Source organism: Sardina pilchardus, chromosome 9 (assembly GCF_963854185.1).
Source record: "Sardina pilchardus chromosome 9, fSarPil1.1, whole genome shotgun sequence".
Taxonomy (NCBI): Eukaryota; Metazoa; Chordata; class Actinopteri; order Clupeiformes; family Clupeidae; genus Sardina; species Sardina pilchardus.
In genome coordinates, this window is record NC_085002.1 from 28,397,623 (window position 1) to 28,422,866 (window position 25,244).

Sequence of the window (25,244 nt, forward strand, 5' to 3'; positions counted from 1 at the left end):
CTCACAACAGCCAGCCTTTATCGGTGCTGCCGGTCTGTCTGGATAAGAGGCAAAAGGGACTGGCACAAGGCTGCCACTTCCTAGTGGTGCCTCAGACTGTCCTTTCATATAATCCTGCACTGCAATTTAGAGATTTCCAATATCATAATATAATATCTGTAGATATCATCTCCATTTGGACCACATCATTTGTGTATTTTGAGTCAGGAGATGCCGCATAGCCTTGTTTTATCATGCTTATTTCTCAACTCTGTGTTGTTTTTACATTTCAGTGGACATGCAGAATTATTATTGCCAAAGTGTAATTTCTGCTGTCATTCAAAAGTAACAAAATGCTGGACAGTAGCCTACTATCTGCCAGGTTTGTTTGTATCACACTTGTCCCTACATCAAGGGAAAACAAAACACTGCCCCACTGTATCATGGGTAAACAAAAGCTGACCAACTATTTAGGTTTAATTTTTCCTCAAAATTACCAGCTGACAAATATGATGAAGGCTACTGTTAAAACATCTATAAAAACAGAAGAATAAGATGAGTGTGTGCTCATTTTATGGGGAATTGACTAAACTTCTTGGTGACTGGTAAATAATAAAGCTATGCCAAATATTAATGTAACCCTAAAGTCAAATGTAAGATCTCATCTTAATTATGTTTTCTAAGGAAGAGATAAGGCACATTTTGCACTCTTAATACTAACATGATAATTGGTCAGGCTGTAAAGCGATCAGACAACTTCAACAACAAACAATGCGCAAATAAACCGTACAGATACATTATTCTTATATCAAAGAGGTACGTTTTGTTACTTTACTTTAGATGTTGTGATTTGTAGACTCAAACATTGTTAAGACGGTGCTCTCCTTGATTGGTCCTTGCATTTATCTTTGAACCAATCAGCGTTCACTATCAGTCGTACTACGACGCGGACTTTCTGCGGCAACTCAGCCACTAAGTTTTTCTGATCTCCTTGTCGGAATGAAACACGTTTTCTTATTATTGTTTTATTTGACAAAGTATTCATCCTTTTAACATTATGAGAATCGTGGTGTGAGGAGCGGCAGTCTCTTAGAAACAAGACGATTATTATTCACACTACGGAGGGCTATCAGTCTCTCCATCTCGGTTGGACATGAGGACATCCTTGGGAATTAAATCATTACCGCACATTACTGTTGATCCTGACCCTGCAAATAGGATCTTTTATTGAAATGCCGACAGGGAAGTTGCTGTGAGAAGTTTTGACAACGGGGAAGTTGCTGTGGATGAATTATTAATCCATTTTTCTGCAGTTTTATTTTTGTGAAATTCCGTGAGGACCGTGCGTATCGGGACTTTGACTGTGAACCACTCAGTCTATACCTATCTTCATCATGGTATACTGATTGTTGGGGAGGAAATTACTCTTCCTTGATACAAGAATGGCGAGGATTCTGCTTATAATCACGTTGTGTGCAGCGGTACCATGGTTCATTGGGACAGTGAGCGCACAGACCCACGAAGGTAGGTGATGTAGCCTGAATGTCAGTCACATTGTTTTCCCTGGTAATTGTCAACAAAGTCTATCGTGTGTTCATATTTGTTTGTTTGTGTGTATGTCCGTAGCTGTCAGAGGGCAGTGGCCCAAGTTGGCTTTAGTAGTGTATTAGCCTTCTTCAATACTCATTGGCACATTGGGAGTAGGCTCCCAAGTGACTAAACCTGTTGATGGTGTTGAACAACCTGTTCGCTGCGCATGCCGCCTCAAGTGTGTACCGACAAGTTGGCAATCGCTCAAAAGGACAATCACTGCTATGTGTTGGCGTCAACTGACAACAGACAAGCTCACCTTGCCGGTCTCAGTAGGCGTGTGTGTCTTTTGAGCATTTGTTAAGAGAACGATGACAGCGGCGACTCGTGTTTGGGTTTAAGTTGTGCCCTAAAGTCTTCTTGGCATCATTTCCATCAGCCCAATATATTTTTGCCCTTGTTTATTCCAAGTATACCCATCATTGAGTTTACAGGGTTTGTTATCTCGTAGTTGAAATCATTGTTGAGGTTATTGCCTCAGCATGAACTTTGGCTTCGGTGATGGCAATCTGCAAATGAGGTGAAATCCAGAGCACAGCACAACAACAGGTGCGCGAGCGAGTGATGGCGCGCGGACTGCAGGCACATTGGGAGAGAGAATTCCCCAAAACTGCCTGTATGACGCAATGATAAACGGCTTTTACGGCAATGATAAACCATCCCCTTCCCTTGAAGAACATATTAATTGATTTTATACAGAGGGATACAATTGCAGATTAATAAATACAACATTATTAGAATAGACTACCACTCAAAATATCGTAATCAACAAATCCGGTCAGGTCAATAGGAACAGCCTAACAATAGGCGGCAATATGCATTGTCTGTCATAGGGCCTACATTTTCTAGCAGCTTCTGAGTCTCTGGTTGATGTGGCAGAAGGATGAGCAGGTGCAAGTGTTGAGTCATGCATGCAAGAAGCATTCTTAATTACATAGTCTAGATACCTTTGCTTGTTATTTCATTTAGCATTTCTAAGAATATTGGGGTGTGATTTTGGGGAAATTCTTTTTCGTTCTTCCCTTTTATTATAGCCTAAGTATCTAAATAAAGATTAATTTATTAATGAATTAATTAAACTAGCACATGAGGCTAGTAAATAGGCTAATAATTCAATTGCACTCTATAATTCTATTCAAACCCAATAAGCTGGAGTAGTGTGCAAAGAAACACTTACTGTTGGTCTACTGTAAATAAATAAGTAAAATATAAAAATCACACTTTTAAATGAATACAGTATCACATATTATCCTATCTCAGATGTGGCAAATTGTCTCTGTTTGATGGTTGTAAGTTTGCATGTTCATTTGTTTATATGCATGTGCGTGTGTTTATGTGTGTGTTTGTGCATCTGTGTTCCATTTTGCATGAACTCTTGCCTCAGGTGAACAATGAAACTTAGAGATGTCCCATAAAACTAACAGAACTTTGCTCACAGGCTTAACCAAACCAGTCCTTTGGGACTTTATGAGCGTTTGTGTGTGTGTGTGTGTGTGTGTGTGTGTGTGTGTGTGTGTGTGTGTGTGTGTGTGTGTGTGTGTGTGACAGAGAGAGAGGTAAAGAGAGATTGTCTAAGAATTACTTTACTATCTAATTGATAGTGGGCCAGGCAGGTGACACATTTCCCACAGTGCAATAAACAAGTTGTTTTTCCCACACATCAGCTGGTCAATGCAAATTTTAAAACACAAAATTAAATACATAGTTTTTCTTTCCTTTTGTTCTCTATTGTTTGTTTGTTTTATGCAAATGTTGATATAAATAAGAGGGCCTATTTCAATTTGTTTGAAGTCATTGTTTGTGTTTATTTATCTTGCGCTTTAGAGTTTTTCTCAGTTGCTTTAATGCTTGTGTCAACTCCAACATGGTGTTATTAAGACAGTTAACACACAGGTCTAAACAAGAGCAGGGTTTTACCCTCTCAAAACTTTTAAAACATGCAGCAAAAGCAAAATGTACCTTCAAATAACACATCTTGTTGTCAAATCCCTTTGCACTGTTTTCTTCACGGTGTCTCTTATGGATAATGAATAATTGCTGATTGAAGAATTGTGCAAAGGAGATTCACACAAGTGTATCAAAGATTCAGACTTATGCAAGGAATCTCTACGTCCTGTGAATATATATTTTCCTTTTGTTTAGCACAGGGAAGCCAATAGAGTTTGGGGTCTTTGAATGACACCTGTGTTAACTGTTTTGGAAAAGGGAGAAATTTGTGAAGCCAATGAAAATGAGTGAGCATGTTTGCAAGAGATCGACCTCTGCTGTGCAAAGAAAGACGGTGTAAATAAAGACCAAGTGGATCCCAGTTGCAGGTCAAAGCAGTCGAGAAAAACTGTAACTGAACAACATGTTTATTAGTAGCAATCACCGAACAAGTGTGGGTGAGGCTCCGCGTTTCTGTTAACGATCAAACCCAAACTGAGAAAGCCGAGACGCAGGGCAGCCTGTTGGTCTCAGTGCCATTGTTCTTCATCTGTCGTATCAGACTATGTCGCTGACTGTGTTTACTCCAACATTTAAACAATGCACCTGCCACCTCCACCCTACAAACACGCCTAACAACCCATACAACACACGCAGCCCAGTGCACACAGTCACAGACACAAACATACATGCATGCAGACTAGTAGTGATTAGGGCAATATGTCACAGGTGACGATAAGCCTGTCAACAAGTGTGACCTCTGAACTTGTGAAGGACTGTGTGCATTGCTTAAGTGCGTGATCTCTCTTTGTGTGTGTGTGTGTGTGTGTGTGTGTGTGTGTGTGTGTGTGTGTGTGTGTGTGTGTGTGTGTGTGTGTGTGTGTGTGTGTGTGTGTGTGTGTGTGTGTGTGTGTGTGTGTGAGTGTGTGTGTGTGTGTGTGTATTCTTGGATGGGTGCAATGCAAATGACGTGTTTTTGTTTGATGCCCTGTAAGCAGGCCTGCAGCACATTTGGTCTTGGTCCAGGTTGATGCATGTGGCATCAAGCATGCTCAGCTGACACTCAGGTTATTTCCATAAGATTACATGTATATGGTAATCATTAGGTTATGGCAGAAACCGATCTATGGTCAACTCCAATGATTTGTATGAGAATGTGTTTGAGTGTGGATATGGATATGCATGCTTATGTCCAAGTTATATAGTGTGTGTGTGTGTGTGTGTGTGTGTGTGTGTGTGTGTGTGTGTGTGTGTGTGTGTCTGTGTCTGTGTGTATGAGGAAGAGAATGTCTCTGGCAGGTATGTGCTAATCTTTTCAGTGTATGGAGCCAAGTTTCTGTTTACCTGACTGGCGGTTGCTGTTGCTTTCATGGAGCTGTTGATCTCCTCCTACCACTTTTCTTCACTGCCTTCTTTTCTCCCCCTCTCTTCTTGCTTTTCTGTGTGGAAACCCTGGAAACAGATGAATGGAACTGACTGAAAAAAGTCTCCCTCTCTCTCTCCCTCTCTCTTTCTCTCTCTCTCTCTATCTCTTTCTGTATCCCTCTCTTTACTTGAACAGGTGTGTGTGTGTGTGTGTGTGTGTGTGTGTGTGTGTGTGTGTGTGTGTGTGTGTGTGTGTGTGTGTTGTGGATGTGTGTGGATGTGTGAGAGTGTGTGTGTGTGTGGATGTGTGTGTGTGTGTGTGTGTGTAAATATGAATGTGTGTGTTTGTGTGTGTTTGTATGTGTGGATGTAGATGTGTGTGAGTGTCGATGTGTGTGTGTGTGTGTGTGTGTGTGTGTGTGTATGGATATCTTATATATATTAAGATTTAAAAAATCTATGTCTTTCCCGTAAAATCATTTGACTTTTTTTATCTTAAAATAACATTAATAACCATTTTAATAATAGATTTTATTTTTTGCTGTATGTGTGTGTGTGTGTGTGTGTGTGTGTGTGTGTGTGTTGTCTGTATTTTGTGTTTATATACCAATAGTGCAGTGCCCGTTCAAACATGCCATTCCTGTAGAAAACCAGTAGCCCAATTAGATGCCCACAGGAATGCCTGCTTTAAAAATAGGATGATAGGGACAAGCATCATTCCAGCTACGCATTCAATAATGAACACTGATTGTTAAATTATAATATATTACCCCTATAATTAATGTGCAGTGAGCAGAATTTAGGCGTGGCTGCATGTGCATCATATGAGACTTGCAACGATGTGACTCAAAAACAGTCTTTGGTAACATAAGTTACATGTAGCTCTGTCTGCTACTTAATGTCTAGCTGTGTGGCATTCTGAATATATATTACATTCTGAATATATTATATACTTTGCATTACCCTACTTATCCAAACAACCTCAAACTTGGCACTTCACTTACTCATGCCCGTAGCAGGACACCTGTCAAGTTTAAAATCAATCGGACCAACGGTTGGACAGATATGAGAGCCTGTGCTGTTTGAGAGGGGGAGTGAACAATCGAGCGGAGAAAGCCAAAGTGTGCTTCTTTTACAGATATTTAACTAGGCCTATATATTTTGCATTACCCTACTTATCCAAACAACCTCAAACTTGGCACTGCACTTACTCGTGCCCGTAAAAAGACACCTGTCAAGTTTTAAATCAATCGGCCCAACGGTTCGACAGATATGAGAGCCTACAGTGCTGTTTGAGAGGGGGAATGGATGCTGTGCGGAGAAAGCTAATGTGTGCTTCATTTATCAATATATTTAATGATATCTCTTGCATTACTAATACCTACAAACAGCATCAAACTTGGCACTGCACTTACTGGTGCCCATAGCAAGACACCTGCCACGTTGGAAATCAATTGGAGGAACGGCTCGAGAGATATGTGAATAACAGACAAACGGACAGACAGACAGGTGTTCCTGTAATTTATAGATAGATAGATAGATAGATAGATAGATAGATAGGTACACAATTCTGTCATCCATGTCTTTGCAGACCTTGTTTTGTGCACTGGTGCACAATCATGTTGGACCAAGAAGGGGCCATCCCCAAAATGTTTCCACAAAGTTGGGAGCATGGAATTGTCCAAAATTGGTTAATGCTGAAGCATTCAGCCCAGCTCAGGGATGGACCCTTTCTGTTTCGACATGACTGTGCACCAGTGCACAAAGCAAGGTCCATAAGGATATGGATGATATAGATTGGTGTGGATGGACTTGACTGGCCTGCACAGAGTCCTGGCCTCAACCCAATAGAACACCTTTGGGATGAATGAGAGCGGAGACTGAGTGCCAGTCTCCTTGTCCAACATCAGTGTGTGACCTCACACCTACGCTTCTGGAAGAATGGTCAAAAATTCCCATTAATACATTCCTAAACCTTCCCAGAAGAATGTAAGCTGTTATAGCTGCAAAGGGTACACCAACATCAAATTAAACCCTATGGATTAAGAATGGGATGTTCATATGCGAGTCAAGGCAAGTGACCCAATACTTTTGGTAATATAGTGTAGATAGATAGATAGATGGATGTACTGTATAAACATTAAGGCTGAGTTGACAAAGCTCAAAGATAATCAGAGGGCATTGGGCAATATAAACATTGTGTTATGAAATAAGACACAGAAAGACTTTGAGTGCGGAGCATTCCTGGTGGGATGGGAATCAGGGAAACGGCATCATGAGGTCCAGCCGGAGTGAGACAGGGACTGCAGGCCGGGGAGGTCAGTGGGCTGGACTGTGGACTGTGGCTGCATGCAGACGCTTGCTTTCACGCTTCCTCAGAATGGGGCCATTGTATGGGTATGTTTGCACCCCACCCCAGCACCAGCACCAACCCCCTCGCATATCCACATTCCCTACACATAGATATACACACAGACAAACGCATACATCCACACACACACACACACACACGTGCACATGCACAAAGACACACACATGCGTACACTCAAGCACATACACTGTGTGTCTCTGTGTGGCTTCTCCCACACACACACAGAAACATACTCTCCTCGTCCCTCGCATATCTCTCAGTGTTCCTCTGCTGTACCATCTGCACACCCTGAAAGTCCTCTTTCAGAAAGAACCCTGGTGTGTGTGTGTGTGGGTGTGTGTGTGTGTGTGTGTGTGGTTGTGGTTCTGTCCTTGTTTGTCTAGTCTTTGTGTACATCATATCTCCCTGGGTGCGTGATTTTATCCAGGTTCACTCGTCTCTATCAACTCGCTTATCTTATTTTCTCACGTAGTTTCCACAAACTAGTGCCAAGATGTGGTTTGTGTGTGTGTGTGTGTGTGTGTACGTGTGTGTATGCATGCTTTATTTGCATTTCTGTGTAGGGGCGCATAAGCAATCTTTTTGTCTGGGTACGTCTGTCCAGGTGTTCACAGGTGTTTCTCAACATATATTGTCAGCAGCTGAGGAATGCTTTAACGGTCCCCTGATAAGAAGACCTCACTAGCCCTGGCACTTGAGTTAGGACTGAGGGTTAGGCTGCAAATTAGTGTGTGTGAGTGTGTGTGTGTGTGTGTGTGTGTGTGTGTGTGTGTGTGTGTGTGTGTGTGTGTGTGTGTGTGTGTGAGTGTGTGTGTGTGTGTGTGTGTGTGTGTGTGTGTGTGTGTGTGTGTGTGTGTGTGTGTGTTAGGAATGAGGGTCAGGCTGCGATAAGATGCTTTGTACCTTTGCAGCACATAAGGCAGGCTGTGCCAGAACAGTTCTTGATAATGATCATTTTCAGCCTGCTGTTGTTTATTAAAAGTGCAATCTTTGTTGGTCAGGGGTCTGGAATGTGTTTGTCCTAATTAAAGCACAGATGAATCACTTTTGGGGAGTTAGGGTTTGCTGATAACGCTTTTCATAAAATGCGCATGGCCTTAGCTCTGACCTTACATTTCAGGAGCACAGCACAAATGTGGAACCTCTGCCATGTGTTGTGCATCTCCACACCCGAGCTCCAGGGTGTAGGCTCTAGGTGCATGTGGGGCGGCAGCCTGGCTTTCTCTGGTACCTGTCTTGTTGATAACTGTGGGGAGGTGCACACTTGCTTATCGATATTGAACTTAAAGACTTCTCTCTCTCTCTACATGCTTCAACTGACCAGGTTAAGTGAGGAGGATTTCACTGATTAGATGTACTTTGATCCCACTTAAGTGGCCACTGAGCGTGCGTGTGTGTGTGTGTGTGTGTGTGCGTGTGTGTGTGTGTGTGTGTGTGTGTGTGTGGTGTTTCTAAATCATAAAACACAGTTATTGCACCTTTGCGAGGATAGGAACAAGTGGAACACCTGTGTGCACTTGGTTACTCTTCTCGTTCTGCACGGTTGAATGGCACTGTCTGTATTCTGTATCCTGATAACAATATTGAATAATTAATCAATTATAAGGATACATTTTGAGGCTAACACAGCAAGTTGTTGCGGTATTTAGGCTTTGCTTACAAATGCTTAGGCCTTGTTGATGCAGACTCTGAGCAGTTAACCTTGGGATGTTCTTAGTAGGCTATTTGTTGTTGGCATCCTTAATCCCCTATAAACCAACAATGAACAATGAAAAGAAACTTTGAGCAGAACTCAACTAGTAATAGAGTAATCTGAAAAAGTAGTCTGCACAGGATAAAATGAGTAAACAAAAGCGCTCGTTTTCAGGTCTTTTTTTAAGATCTAAAGAACTTTTCATGTGTCCACCTGGGGCTCACTATTATCCATTCACAAAACAACACTCTCCAGGGCATTCACATCCATGCTCTAGAGTCCCAGTGCCCTTGTCCTGCCTCTGCCTATTGACTGGCATAATAATCATTTGAATGGCAAAACAGTGTGTCTCCCATTGTCTGTTCCTGTCACTGTCATTCTCTTGGTGTGAGCAAACCTGTATTTCTATATTCAGCCTTCAGGCTGTTATACCTCAAGCTAGTTACGGTTAGGATCTATATAAGATATGAAAGCGTCTCAGAGTGTTTTGTGTCAGATGTAAATCAAGTGTTTGTTTTGCATTTATTGTTCATTTTCCAAGGTATTTTAAAAAGACATATAAATACCATCAACTTCCCGCGTGTATTAACCTCATAGCTGAAGAAATGTATAAATCGTGACTGATACAGTAGTTGAGAAATGACGGTAAATAGGCTTGATTGTTGGTTGGCCACTGTGTGAAATCTCCTACCTATAGCACTAGGAATGTCATATTTCTCCTATATACTGTATATTTGAAATAGAATCCATGGTGACCCTGCTTATCTTGTTTGATTTTGCCTCATAGTGTTAAAACACATCCGTCACACTTAAAATCGTACTATTATGCTACAAGCAACATTTCAAAGTAGGATTGGCCCTAGTCCAAAGCAGGACCTTTGGAGTGAGGGGGAAAGTGGATCAGACTACCCAATGTTCTGAAGAAGGGAGGGCCATCGAGAACGCCTTAAAAAATAGCAATATGACTAAGACACATGAGTGTTTAGGTTTGGGGTGGGTGGGGGGGGGTCTGTAATGATTTAGAGTGGACGAGAGTCTATTGAACTGCATGGGAAGTGCTAGTGGTTGAGCTGATGCATGCTGTGCTCTCTCCTCTCCCCACCTCTAGTGCTGTGCCTGGGCACCAAGAACGGCCTGAGCCTGACCGGCTCCACGGAGGAGCAGTACAAGCGCCTCAAGGACATGTACACCGACTGCGAGATCGTCATGGGCAACCTGGAGATCACGCACATGGAACACAGCCGCAACTTCTCCTTCCTCCAGGTGAGACGGGAGTGCTTTAGCATGGGAGAGGGCCTCCACACTAGGCTGGGTAAACCCTGCCTGATCTGCCAGCGATCTGTCTCTCCTGCTTCCTGTCCTGACTGCTGGGTCCAATCACAAACTAGCTTATCCACCTTTGGTTCATGCCTCTTGTGCAGTAGAAATAAAGCGCAGACTCCCCAGACTAATGTTCAATCTTAAAAGATTGATCTTAATATGGTGATAGCCAGACTACATCCAAACAGCAGATGGACAGATTCACTCTGAGATGATGTTAAGGGAGCTTGACTTGTGAAGCCAGAATTCTTCATGTGTGGCTCTAAGGACATCACTGTACGAGGCATTTGGGCAGCCTAACACTTTATTTGGATAGTCCGCCCACAGAGACTTAACAGATCATGTAATATGTAAAAGTATTTCAAATTCACAGCACTTGTTTTTTTTGCCTGTCCTTTGATGTTACAGTATGTCTTTCTTACACCCCTTCTGTACCACGCCATCTTACATTCTGAATGTTAAGGCACAGCTGCTAGAGGACAAGTATTCCTTATCAAAAAATCCTCTAGCATTTCAATCAGATTATGGAACCCAAATCTAATAGCAACAATCCTTTCAGGAATCTGATTGGATCCCAATCCTATATAGGACCCTATTGGTTCCAAAATCTGATTGGAATCTGATTGGATAGGACTTTTTGATAAGGGTTTCTAGACAATCCCAGAATGAAAATGTAGAGTTGAAAAAAAAAGTATTAATGCTGAATGTCAGTTTAGTATATAGTTTTGCTTTGTCTGTCTTCCTACAACTGATCCAATGTGTTGTGCTCTACTTGTCTTCCCCAGTCTATCAGGGAGGTAACTGGGTACGTGCTGATTGCCCTTAACCAGTTCAGCCGGCTCCCTCTGGACCACCTGCGTGTGATCCGGGGCAACTCCCTGTTCGAGAGCAAGTATGCGCTGGCGCTGCTGGTGAACTACCAGAAGGACGGGAAGTATGGGCTGAAGGAACTGGGTCTCACACACTTCACTGGTATGTACACACACACACACACCTACACATGTACCATGCAGTCGAGCATCCATGCACAGAGGCTTATGCACATACACAGCCAGGCTTACCATCACACCAACCCACACCCTCATCCATCTTCACTCATAGTACAAAGTACACAGACTGTGTGTGTGTGTGTGTGTGTGTGTGTGAGAGAGAGTGCATGTGTATGCTTGTGTGTGTGGGGGGGTGTGTGTGTGTTGCATCTGTGTGTGTGTGTGTGTGTGTGTGTGTGGCGTGTGTGAGGATTCGTGTGTGCATGTGTGTGTACGTGTGTGTGTGTGTGTGTGTGTGTGTGTGTGTGTGTGTGAGTGTGTATGTGTGAGTGTGTCTTCCCAGCAGACAGCTCAGGTACTGGAGATATAACCGTTGGGATTCTCACACCCACTGAGTGAAGCCGCACCTCAGAGATGTCACCCATGACAGACAGGGGCTCTAGGGGAGAGAGTTCATGACTGGGTGGCTCAGTATGTGTGTCTTACTGACACATACCTAGGAAAGGTCTTAACATTTTACTTTGTGTAGGAGTAAAGTGATCCGATCAGACCCAAACACTGACACACACACACACACACACACACACACACACACACACACACACACACACACACACACACACACACACACACGCACACACACGGACAGACATTCTTCACACACATACAATTGCTGTAGTTAATATAAGAATGTATGAGATCATATCACTACATGCCTGAACTTGTATTGGCAAAGATGTTACTGTAAGTGGGTTGTCCGAGCCAACGTTTGTGAGTGCGTCTGTATGTGTGTGTGTGTGTGTGTGTGTTTGTCGGTGTGTGTGTGTGTGTGTGTGTGTAGACAGGTGTATGTGTCTACCTTCTTTCCATATGTCCTATTTGCCCTGGCTTTCTGCTCCATCAATCTATCAACAACCCCAATTCTATCACTCTTTAAATAAAGAGCGGATGCACAGCTCACAATACACAGATTTCCATGATCCTTCCACTGTTGTCACTGAGCACAGGGACACGGCCTCAACAAGTCATGCTTGTTTATCATCCGTCTTCCCTGCCAGAATCCTCATTATATTATTGTCTGAAACGCCTCTGTTGATAGACTGTCTTTGCGATGCTTGGTAAACCCTACAGAGATTCTGAATGGTGGTGTCCAGATTGTCCAGAATAAGTTCCTGAATTATGGCCCAGACATCAACTGGCAGGACATTGTGAGTGGGTCTGCTGTCACAATAGACACGAATGGAGATCCCTGTGAGTATATCCTCCTCCTCTTGCAGATACTCTAGCTCTACTGGCCTCAGTCACACAGTCACAGACAGCCAATCACATGAGGTTTTGAACAATCCACTTCCTGTCTTGCAGTGCCGTGTCATGAGTCCTGTGGCGATGGCCGGTGCTGGGGCCCAGGGAATGACTCCTGCCAGATTCGTGAGTGAACTCTTTTAGGCCTATCTTTACACAGTCCTGCAGCTAGACATCAACATGATACACCCCCCCGCCACACACACACACACACAAATATGTATATACCTCATTGCACACACACACACACACACACACCCACACTCTCTCTCTCTCACACACACACATACACACACACACACACACACACACACACAGATACATAAAAACTGGCTGCATGACATGTACTTCTCTCGATTATGATTAGAATTATGAAGTATCCCGATTTTGCGTTTGCTCATTGGATATCATATCCCGATTTCAAAAGCCCTTATCCGAGTTTTGAGATATGTGGTTATGCTGGAGTACTTCAAATACTGGGAGATACTGGGAGACTGTTACATGCACACACACACACACACACACACACACACACACACACACACACACACACACACACACACACACACACACACACACACACACACACACACACACACACACATATGACTCTCCATCTTGGCTCTGTTGTGTTGCAGTGACTAAGATTGGCTGTGCGCCCCAGTGTAATGGCCGCTGTTTCGGCTCCGGCCCCAGCGACTGCTGCCACATGGAGTGTGCAGGAGGATGCACCGGCTCTCTGGACACACACTGCTTTGTGAGTCAGCACACACACACACACACACACACACACACACACACACACAATCATGAGCTGTTTTCATTACTGCCAAATGGTATTAGCATGGCTCAACAATGATACACACACCTAAGATTACAAAATCAGAATATTGTTACCAATGTGGGCTGTATCTCCTCCCTAGAATACAGTATTGGGGTGAAGTAAATTTGCATGATCTCAATTTATATATTCACCTGTTTTCACTTGTATTCCACCCATATGGATATTACGTGTGTGTGAGTGTGTGTGTGTGTGTGCATGCATTTGTGTGCGTGTGTGTGTGCATGCATGTGTGTGTGTGTGTGCGCGCCTATTTGTGTGTGTGCGCGCATGTGTTTATGTGTGTGTGTTGTGTTTACTGCAGGCCTGCGTGCTCATGCCTGTTTGCGCACTGTTTTGCGTTGTTTTCAGGCTTGCCGAAACTTCAACAACTCTGGCTCCTGCGTCTCTCAGTGTCCCCAGGCGTTCATCTACAACAAAGAGAAGTACAAGATGGAGCCCAACCCCAACGCCAAGTATCAGTACGGCTCCATCTGTGTCTCGCAGTGCCCCAGTAAGTGCAGCATGTGGAACCTGCCACGTGTGTAAAGGACCAGTGTGGATAGTTCTTTTTAGTTCATAACATCCAAATAGATAGACAACCGCTTTGAAGTAATGTCAAAACAGGCAAAGGCTCTGTGCTGTGTCCAAGTAGATACTCACTGAAGTTAGTGTGAAAAAAAAAACATTTCTTGTATAAGACCTGCATAATTCCTCCAAAACTGCAGTTTTGACACTTTGACACCAGTAATGCAGTTCTTCTCTGCAAGGCGTATACGCACAGCTAGGTTGCTGTACCCACCGGCTCCGACTCCACACACATCGGCTTCAGAGCCCTACTCCTCACACTTACACACACTTACAGTAGGCTTTAATCCTCAGGGTGTGACCTTTTGCGGCAGGATTAAAGTTACTTTGACTATTTCAACATTGTCCCGACGTAATAGTTCTGACATGTCACTAGTTCTAGCAAGTCTATGTGGCCTTTATTTTGCATCTTCCTAATGATTAACATTTCCCCCCTAATCTTCTCTCTATCTCTTTCTCTCTTTCCCTTCTTTCAATGTTTTTCTCTCTCTCTCTCTGTTGATCTATCTCTATTGATTCTTTTTTTCCCCAGCAAACTTCCTGGTTGATGGCAGTTCCTGTGTGAGCCGTTGTCCTCCAGACAGGACCGAGGTGGAGAGGGAGGGGATGAAGAGGTGTGAGCCCTGTGAGGGGCTCTGCCCCAAAGGTCAGACAAACACAGATACAGACACACAGGCACACAGGTACACACACATGCGCACACACACACACACACACACACACACACACACATACGCAGACACACACCACACACACACATACACATACGCAGACACACACACGCACGCACGCACGCACGCACGCACGCACGCACGCACGCACGCACACACGCACGCACGCACGCACGCACGCACGCACACACACACACACACACACACACACACTCATAACTTGCTTGTCTGTCTCATTGTTCATTCTTTAGCTTGTTTGGGCACTGGAGGTTCTGAGGCGAGACAGACGGTGGATGCCCAGAACATCGACAGCTTTGTCAACTGTACAAAGATTCAGGGAAGTCTGCATTTCCTGGTCACAGGCATTGAGGGGTGAGGAACTCTGCTCATTTTACACGCACGAAAGTTCACATTCCAATCACAAATGTGCTATTGTGTTTCTGTAAATATTGTTTCAATTGTTCAGTTTTGAACCTTCAGTGTTAATAGGTACTGTATGTCCATCATGATCAGAGTTAGACTTTTTCTCTGTACATTACAGTGATCCATATAAGAAAATCCCTCCTCTTGATCCTAAGAAACTGAAAGTCTTCAGGACAGTCAGAGAGATCACAGGTGAGTTCATCATTGCCATGCCATTATTTCTTAACTTGCCAGTGTCTCTACACGTATGAAGCTAATTCATTCTAAGCGATCTTTGCTTTGTTCCACAGATATCCTGAGTGTACAGTCCTGGCCAAAAGACATGCACGATCTGTCAGTGTTTTCCAATCTGGAAACAATACAGGGCCGAACACTCTTCAGGTAACAACACATAGCTCCTTTATCCTCTCATACCTAAGTGTTAATGTTGTTCATTGTTGCTAATAGTTACACTGTTATGCATCTATTTCTGCATGAGTATTTGAATGTAGGTTTTCGTCATCACTTATACTAATTGCCATTGTGTGATATCTAATGTCACCAATGTCTAATAATGCACGTAATGCTATACATGTCACTAATTGAGAGTTGTGCCCTCTACCTCTACTTCATCCCTTCATTTTCTTCACCTCCTCCCATCCCTCGCTCTCTAACACACCGCCCCTCTAACAGAGCCCCAAGCTCAAGAAGGTACGCAATCTTTTACAAATGACTCACTCACTCCTACACCTGCAGCTCATGGCAAAATCGTTGCAATAATTTAAATGTTATCTGCATGTCACCATAAAAGAACGTAACGTCCAATACAATAAAGCTGGCTTGCATGGATGTGTTTAATTTTAGGGTGTGTAAAGTTTATGAAGTTTAAAGTTAAGTGTTACTGTAATAGTTCTGAAAGTGCCCTCACAAGTGTTTACCGAGTGTCAATGTACTGTATGTGTGTGTACAAAAGTTGTGTTCTTCTGTCCTTCCTTGCCCTCTGATTTCATCTATCCATCCTTGCACACTTCTCCCTTTCCTTCTCTCTCTCTCTCTCTGCTTACCTCTGTCGCTCTCTTCATCCTCATCCTCAGGGGTTACGCTCTGCTGGTGATGAAGATCCCCTCGCTGAGGTCTCTGGGGCTTCGCTCGCTGCGCCAGATAAACGACGGCAGCGTGTACATCACGGGGAACAAGCAGCTGTGCTACTACAACACCATCAACTGGACGCGGCTCTTCAGCGGCCACCGCAGCCAGCGCAGGCAGAAGAACCTGGACATCAAGGAGAACCGGCCCATCAAACAGTGTGGTGAGCGTCTGTGTGTGTGTGCGTGTGTGCGCGCGTGTGTTGTGAAGTACCCATGACCCTTAAAGGAGAATTCCAGAGGTTACACATTCTTGAGGTCACCAAGTACTATTGGTACAGAACAAAGCTACAGAACTACTCTGAGTCTGGGGCAATGAGCATGTTCATGTTCATACATGTGCATGTACTGTATGTATGGTGTCTGTCAGGATGTGCATGTTCACACGAATAACACCGTAATTTCCCAACTATTAGCCGTGGCTTATACATTGATTTTGGAAAATGTATTGAGCTATGAGGTTAATACATGGGGCCAGTTAATGGTATTAATGTGGTTTTGTTTGTTTTAACTTGCATAAAACACTGTCCTGCGGCTTATGCCGCTAATACACAGGAAATTGCTCTAATGCAAATGTTGTATGTTTGTGTGCGTGTGTCCGCAGCTGCTGACGGGTTCGTGTGTGACCCCCTGTGCTCCTTTGAGGGCTGCTGGGGCCCGGGACCCAATCAGTGTCTGTCCTGTAAGAACTTCAGCAGAGGCCGAGAGTGTGTGGACCAGTGCAGGTCTCTCTCCGGGTGAGCTCCACAGCCTTTACAGCTCCTAGTCCTCTCCCTTGAGCCCAATTCACACCAAAGATTCCTGACGCGACGAGACGGAGTTGCAGCGGTGTGAATAAGTTGCACGGAGTTGCAAGCCGTCGCAAGCCGTCGCAGAGCATTAAACATGTTGAGTCGCAGCAAAGTTTTAGAATGTCGCGGCTCATCTCGTCTCGTCGGGAATCTTTGGTCTGACTCTGAACCCTACTTTACAGTCTGTGACTGGCATTTAGACTATTCTTTTATTCAAAGGGTCACAGACCCAGATTCAGCATTTGAGCTCGGGTTGAGCCATATCTTGCCTGTCCACATCCTGCTTAAAGGAGTCTTTAGATGTCTGTTTGCCACAGGCTGATAAGTGTTAATTATTAATCTCTAATATTTCTTTCTCTAATATTTTTTTTCTCTCTTTCTTTGTACCTCTCTATCTGTCTCTCTTTAGTAAGAGCCGTGAGTTTGTTGGACCAAACGGGGAATGTATGCCTTGCCACCCACAATGTCAAGTTCATGAGGGAGAGCCCACATGCACTGGCCCGGTAAGAACACTCACCTGTATTCCGTGGAAGTGCTATGTTTTTAACATTCCATTCAGAGCCTTTCCTGGTTTCACCACATTGGAATTTTTCAGCTGGAACATTAAAATAGTGTTGTCAAAACAGTAGACAAGCAATTGGTTCTTTCTTCTGGCAATAACCGGAACAAATACATAGAGAATTATGCAGTTTGTATCATGGTGTACACGGTAATTACAGCATAAACCATGAACACGGACACTGTCAAACACATTGCCTCTATATGGCATGTGCTACAGAAATAAATGTAACTACTGTATACAGAAAACATTCATACATTTGACCCATTTCAATATCCTCCCTCATGTTTCCCTTCCATCCCCCTCTCTCGACCCCCCCCCCCCCCCCTCCTCCTCCTCTGTAGGGAGCTGATGAGTGTGTAGTGTGTGCCAGCCTGAAGGACGGCCCGCACTGTGTGTCCACTTGCCCCAAGGGGGTGATGGGAGATAACGGCCTCATCTTTAAATACCCCAGTGGCCAGAGGAGCTGTGAGTCCTGCGATTCCAACTGCACCCAGGGGTAATTACCAAGCCTGTTTACTCGCTAGTCTAGGCTGTGAGGAGAAAAGGGTCATATGAGTCAGTCAGACTCCGGTCATGCAGAGAGTATTTGTACAGGAAGTAAAGCCTGTGTCTGCGGTTCTCTTTCAGATGCACAGGGCCTAAACTGAGTGACTGCCTCGGGCCCCAAAGAACGAACTCTTAGTGAGTACTGCCCTCTTGTGGTTATTTGTGGAAGTGAAGCTGAAAGGAAAAAGAGTCTGTGTGTGTTTTTCGAAGGTTTGTAGTAACAGGGATTCATGTTTTGTGCAGTCGGCCAATCACAGGTATCGTGCTGGGCGTGATAGCATCCGTGGTGATGGGTTTGGCAGTGTGTATGGTGGTCATGATTTATCGTCGCAAACAGGCCATCCGACGCAAGCGGGCCATGAGGAGATACCTGGAGAGAGGAGAGGTGTGTATCTGTGTGTGTGTCTGTTCACTTGACCATTAATCACCCCTTTGTAACTTTTTGTATGCAGTTATAATTGAGTAATGAACTTCTTTGACTGGACCTAAGGACCATGTCATAGAAGTTGAACATAAAAATATATACAAATAGGCCTATTTTTTAAACTTGAATAATAAAATGCTTTTTGGACCATGTCGTCCACTTCTAGAGTTTTGACCCACTGGAGCCGGGGGAGAAAGGTGCTAAAGTTCACGCTCGGGTGCTAAAGCCATCCGAGTTACGGAAGATCAAGCTGCTGGGCACTGGCGTGTTCGGTGCTGTGAATAAGGTAGCCTACACATGGCATCCCGTCTCAACCCCAAGTTGAACAGCTTCTCTGTGCATTACGCATACAGTACAGTACGCTTTGCTAACCTTTGACCCTCACCCACAGGGACTATGGATACCAGAAGGGGACACGGTGAAGCTCCCGGTGGCAATAAAGACCATTAACGACCGCACCGGCAGACAGAGCTTTCATGAGGTCACGGATGTAAGTTTGGCCGCACTTGACAAAGCTTGACAATACAATTACTCAGACAGTACCACAGCTCTAAAGATATATGCATTAAAGATAGCTTGATCTGTGCTGAATGTTTTTTGATGAAATGTTGAGTGTGTTGACTACTGAATTTTGTCAAAGTGAAGAAAGGGACCATTCTTTAGATATTTGATGGGCAAAAAATGAATCACAATCATTTAATGGCTGATCCTGAATAGCAGCTCTGTGATGTTAACACGGCTTTTTGAACTGAACAGCACATGTTGGCGATGGGGAGCTTGGACCACCCTTGCATTGTGAGGCTTTTAGGCATCTGCCCAGGTGCCAGTCTGCAACTGGTTACTCAGCTCTGTCCCCAGGGGTCCTTACTGGAGCACATCAGGCACCAACAGGACAACCTGAACCCACAAAGACTGCTCAACTGGTGTGTGCAGATTGCCAAGGTAACAGCAGTTGTGTTAATAGTTCTTCAGCGTCTTTATGTCTCTGTGTGTGTGTGTGTGTGTCTCATTAGAGTGTTTATTCGCTATACATGTGTTCCTCATCAGCACTTCCTGATTTCTTTCCCAGGGCATGTATTACCTTGAGGAGCAACGAATGGTTCACCGAAATTTGGCAGCCCGAAACGTTCTGCTAAAGAGTGATTACCAGGTCCAGATTACTGATTATGGCATTGCCGATCTCTTGTTTCCAGACGATAAAAAATTCTTCTACAACGAGGCTAAGGTACACCCAAAAGCCATCTTGCATAACTCATTATTTCCTGAATGTTCCATGGAAAGACACATGAGAACTTGTGCTAATACAATAATCAATACCTTTTGGAGCAGACATGAAAATAATTTGCCATCCACTAAAAGGTATATTGTTAAGGATTTTCAATATTGAAGAATAAATAAAACATGACTTTATGATTCTGTTTGTTCTCAGACACCTATAAAATGGATGGCTTTAGAGAGCATCTTATTCCGGCGCTATACTCATCAAAGTGATGTCTGGAGCTATGGTATGTGTTTTTGTGTGTGTGTGTGTGTGTGTGTGTGTTAGTGAGTGTGTGTGTGTGTGTGTTAGTATGTGTGTGTGTGTGTGTGTGTGTGTGTGTGTGTGTGTGTGTCGTGCGGGCGTGGATGGGTGGGGGTGGGCGATAGTGTGTGTGTGTGTGTGTTTCATTTACATGAGTTTAAGCAAGTAGTATGTCCCTCTAATAATTCCAGTACAGGATACTACTGCTGCTATAATGCTGTTGACTTGCAGGTGTGACTGTTTGGGAGATGATGTCCTATGGGGCCGAGCCATACGCATCAATGCGACCACAGGAGGTACCAGACCTTCTGGAGAAGGGGGAACGGCTGACCCAGCCACAAATCTGCACCATCGAGGTCTACATGGTCATGGTCAAATGTGAGTCATAACTCCTCCAGATGTTTCACTTCAGGCAAAGATTGTGACTGTGGCATTAAGTCCTGTACAGTATATGCAAAATATGTTCTTGCCCTTAGCACGTCTTGGAGAACGTCTTACATAAACTCCTCTTTCCTAAAATAGGTTGGATGATTGATGAGAACGTGCGACCCACTTTCAAGGAGCTTGCTAATGACTTCACGCGCATGGCAAGAGATCCTGCTCGTTACCTGGTCATTAAGGTAAGGACAGCGCTCTGATTTTGCCTTGCATATGTACAACACACTTAGGGCCAGATATACTAACGTTTTGCGCCCATTTCAGACGTAGCGTGCGCGTAAAAACATGGGGAGGATATGTATTAACGGGCCGCAATGAGAGAAACGCGCAGACTGCCTGCCGTGGGAGCTGAGAATGGCTATTTGCGCTTTTCCGTGTCATGCATATTAATTCCTGGGCGGATCAGCTGAAAATGGGTGTAACGCGCAAGTACAGGGGAGGAGAGGTGCTAATAGCGATTGATTAAGTATTCCGCCATATGTATGAAAACAGCGCACGTCTATTTTGCGTTGAAAAACTTCCGCCTGTTAAAAGCAGGTGTAATCCAAATTGCGGTTGACTGCTTCTCTTCGAAAAACGTTTAGAGACAGCTGAATCAGTATTCAGAGCATCAGTTTTCTTCATTGTACTATGTCAAAGGCAACCTTAACTTTCGTTTGCCTCTGTAATATCGTATTGTCTCTTTCACGACATAGCCCTTCTCAATCTGTTAGACCAAGTAGCCTATTTAGTCATAGCCCTGGTCTAGGCCTACGTAGTAAATAGTTCAAGTTTTTTAAGTGGATTAGTATAACTACTATGCCTACTCTGTCTGTCGCTGCTCGTTGACATCTCTTTGTATCATGTATGATCGCTAAACGTTGATTCTTTTTAATGTTGCAATATTCAACTGCGCTTGTGGTTTAGCTTTGCACCCGCAATTGGCGTGTTACAGGGGGCGGGAACGGGCGGTGTTGGACGCAAATAACGTAATGGAGTGACAGCTTAGTAAATTCCACGCAATATAGTAAAGCACAGCGTTCGCATTCTGCGCATACGAAAACTCGGTATTAGCGCTGTCTTAGTACATCTGGCCCTGAGTGCCACTGTAACACTTAAAAAGCAGAACAACTTCTGCTGAGGCCACAATGTAAGGACTAACTGTTTAGCAGTAGTAGAATGATCAACCATAGTACTGAGCCTGATGTTCCTCACCTCCAGGGGGATCACCGTTTGCCTGACCCCTCTCCCGATGAGGCCTACCAAGGAGGGACAGAGATGGACGTCCTCGGGGTTGGACTGGATGGACTGGATGACCAGGAGGAGGAGATCATGGACGATGCGATAGGGCCAGCTTCCATGTATCTGTCACCACCCAGGAGCCAATCCCGCTCTTTTCTTCGGACAGACAGCGTCAGGGTTAGCATCTTGGCAAACAAATTCTCAAAAGTAGAGGAGTACCAAATTACTAGTCATATAGTCTCTGATCCTTAAAGGAAAATTCTGGTGGTTTTTTAACATAGATCTCTGTTTTGAGTCCAAGTACTGTTTGTACGAGAAAAAAACCTCGTCCTACCTAGCTCGAGTTGCAAGGCAGCTGCAGTGCTACTGTCTGGGGGCATGACCATGGGAGCTCTGGAACATGCCCCCAGAGTGTAACACTGCAGCTGCCTGGCAGTGGAATCGGAAGGAGACTTGTACAGACCTTGCCACAACATGGAGGCATGTTAGCATTTAGAGAGCATATTAAATAGTATAGACTTTTTAATAAATAGTATAGACTTTTACATAATAATAAATAAATAGTATAGACTTTTTAATAAACTCCCGGTACACTTGCTAGACTCTTGATGCTTTGTTTTATTTATAGGGACACATTCATACTAATGCAGAAGTGTGGTGCTATTTTGAGCATTATTAGGGGTTTAAAAAATTAAAATATACGTTTAGCGAATGGCCCTTAGTACATGGACTGTTTGGGCTGCAAGCGCTAAAGTCGGTCAAACTCGATTCTCCCTCCATCAATGTAATCTAAGTTCTCAAGGGGGTGTTTGACTCGTTGTCATGGTGAAAAAGACGCTGGGTTCAAATTACTCTTTGTAATTATTGTAATTACACTCTAACATCAGTCCAAGGTTGACTTGAATTACTCTGCTGCACCTCGTAAAATCTCTCCAATGTCCATGTGCCACTGTCCCTCATTCTGTTCTTGCCTCTCTTCATCTCAGGCGGGTCAAAGCCCTCCTGGTTATCTACCCATGACCCCTGGAGGAGATGGCCATAGCCAAGTAAGTGTTGCCAGTTACCTTGAACTGACTACACCAACTCGTTTTCATTGTTAGTTTAGTGGTAAATCTGTGGTGTTAAATGCTTTACTTGATAATCTTGACCTTCTCTCTGGCCCACAGGCGGCATGGTCATCCCGCGCCCGGCTAAACTCTGCCCGCACGGTGTCTGAGAGCTCGGAGGGGCGAGGCACCATGGTCGACGTGGAGATACACGACGACTTTACGTGCTCAGGAAGCCTGAGGAGGACACGCCATCGTGAAGACAGCGCATACATGTCCCAGAGAGACAGCCTATCAGGACAGTTGGACACACCCCTCCCTGACACACCCTCTCCAAAAACAGATGAGGAGGATCAGAATGGATATGTGCTTCCTGGGCTCATGGACAGTCCTGAGAGAGGTGACTCTTCAACCACTGCAACATAAACAATTACAGGCCTTACATATACAATTCATATAATTCATACCATTTTAACCTTTTTGCTCCTACATTACCCTTTCAGAACCTCGACTTTCCTCCAGAGAGTACGAATACATGAACAAACAAAGTTTCTTTGGGAGGTCAAATCCGGAACGTCGCCGCCGTCTGGCATCCGACAGCAGCTACAAGTCGCCTAGTTCCCGCCACCTAACCAAAAGGTCATCCATCGAGGGTTCGGAGAGCAGCGGGGCAGTGTCCCAGTTTTCCACGGACGAGTTGAGTCGAAGCGAAGACGAGGAACTCATGGGCGAGTACGTGGACCCAGAGGACGAGGCGGCGGAATACGAGTACATGGATGTGCGGGGTGGCCGCAGGGCACACGTGGACCCAGCTGGCCCTCTCAAATCTGCCTTGCCCAACACAGGAGCCAGGCTGGAACTCACGCCGACCATCGAAAGAGCCTGGTCGGAGGACGACGCCGAGGACGAGTACGTAGAGGAGGACTACGAGTACATGAACAGACAGCCGAAGCTGAACGGGAAGTTGGCGGAAAGAGCCGGACAGGACTCACAGAGGTTGAGAGTGGGCAAAGGGGAGGCAGATGAGTACGAGGACATGGAGTGCCTGAGCGTGGGCCCCGCAGCTGGGGCGGGCGAAGCTGTGGAGTACCAGAACATCCAGAGTGAGGGGGACGAAGAAGAGACTGCAACAACGCCCCAGGCTGAGGAAAAGCCAGAGGCTGGACAACTCTCCGGTGTCGGCCCGTTCATCAGAGTGCGGGCTGGAGTCGGGGTCGGGGACCAGGATGGGGGAGATCAGTCCTTTGACAACCCAGATTATTGGCACAGCAGATTGTACAACAAAACCAGTGCTGTGCGTACATAGATGCAATTAAGCACAAGAGAAAGATGTTTTCGTGCTTACATTATAGACACTGTGGATGTGTGTGTGTGTGTGTGTGTGTGTGTGTGTGTGTGTGTGTGTGTGTGTGTGTGTGTGTATGTGTTTTGCAAAGAGAGAGAGAGAGAAAGGAAAATCAACGATGAGAGCGGGAAACCAACGAGGAAACGAAAGCTCTGTAAACAAAGTTTACAATCAAGTGAAAAGATAAATGTGTTTTTGGCACAAACAGTAGTTAATTGATAAAGAATATATAATTTAAATGTATAAGTTCTTTGTCAAATCTTGCCATATTGAGCCTGAAATTAAAGCAGTCTCCCCTCATGATCCTGGTGTATAGGAGGAAGAGATAGAGGTAAGAGATTGAGACAGGGGTTTAACCCAGGTGGCGATTAAATGTATTCTTTGAGGGAAGAAAGTGCCATATAGTCATTTGGAAAGAGCTTTAAATATGGTTGTAGCCTACAATCTCTACTTAATGTATTATGCAGACAAACGTAGCAATCAGTCCACTTAGCACCACCTAGTGTAGTGCGATCAACTACCCTCTCAGGTTTACAGCTTCAATATGTCTATCTATGTTTACAGTGCATCTGCAAACTGTGGTACAAGTCAGTCAAAATCAACTCAGAGATATTTGGAAAGTTCTGGATTGTGACAAGGGGTATTACAATTCATCGAATGCATTTCGCAAACATTTGTTTTTCATTGAAACTTTGCAAAAATTGTCAGTTGCCATTGTAAGGACAGTTGAAGACCAGATATGAAGAAAAAGTATCGTTTTTGTATGTCAATAATGATTCAGGGTATCTGTTACGTTTACTCCTATACGATGTGTCCTGTAGCCTATTGAAAATAACAAATATACTTTCTTTCTTTTTTGTACATTTTGAGAGTTATTCCCTCTGTGGTTCAGATCTGTCATTAATAATTTTAGCCTCTAGAGGCCTTCATTGTCCAGTTAACAAGCTAACACTTTCACTCACTTTTACTTACTTATCAAGACAAATTGTGTATTTTTCCACTCATTGGTGGATCTCAGTGTTTGATTTCTTTTTAAATAAACGAACAAACATATACATTTGGGCTGTGTGACTTTTTGATCCTGTTAAAGACACAACTAATTAAAGATGGTGGCCTGTTGTGTGAAGGAGTAGGCTGGCTAAACAAGGGTTTATTATGCCTGAATCATGTCTAGATGTCAAGTGATCG

General features: G+C 44.2%; 1 protein-coding gene across 2 annotated transcripts; it reads left to right on the top strand.

Annotated features, from left to right (window-relative positions):
- The first annotated feature begins 949 nt into the window (after window positions 1–949).
- Window positions 950–25,109, top strand: erbb3a (erb-b2 receptor tyrosine kinase 3a). 2 transcript variants are annotated; one of them, XM_062544567.1, is made up of 29 exons: window positions 950–1,503; window positions 10,033–10,187; window positions 11,030–11,216; window positions 12,365–12,484; window positions 12,596–12,661; window positions 13,174–13,292; window positions 13,728–13,869; window positions 14,476–14,589; window positions 14,866–14,986; window positions 15,156–15,229; window positions 15,328–15,418; window positions 15,710–15,727; window positions 16,111–16,325; window positions 16,766–16,898; window positions 17,362–17,455; window positions 17,856–18,010; window positions 18,142–18,195; window positions 18,304–18,445; window positions 18,651–18,770; window positions 18,876–18,974; window positions 19,241–19,426; window positions 19,554–19,709; window positions 19,914–19,989; window positions 20,238–20,384; window positions 20,529–20,626; window positions 21,645–21,842; window positions 22,652–22,711; window positions 22,832–23,111; window positions 23,215–25,109. In XM_062544567.1, exons 1-29 carry the CDS (start codon window positions 1,422–1,424, stop codon window positions 24,015–24,017), a joined length of 4,305 nt encoding a protein of 1,434 aa, XP_062400551.1. In that variant the 5' UTR covers window positions 950–1,421; the 3' UTR covers window positions 24,018–25,109. The 2 variants fall into 2 exon arrangements, with proteins under 2 accessions (XP_062400551.1, XP_062400552.1); XM_062544568.1 differs by lacking the exon at window positions 15,710–15,727.
- The last annotated feature ends 135 nt before the right edge of the window (window positions 25,110–25,244 follow it).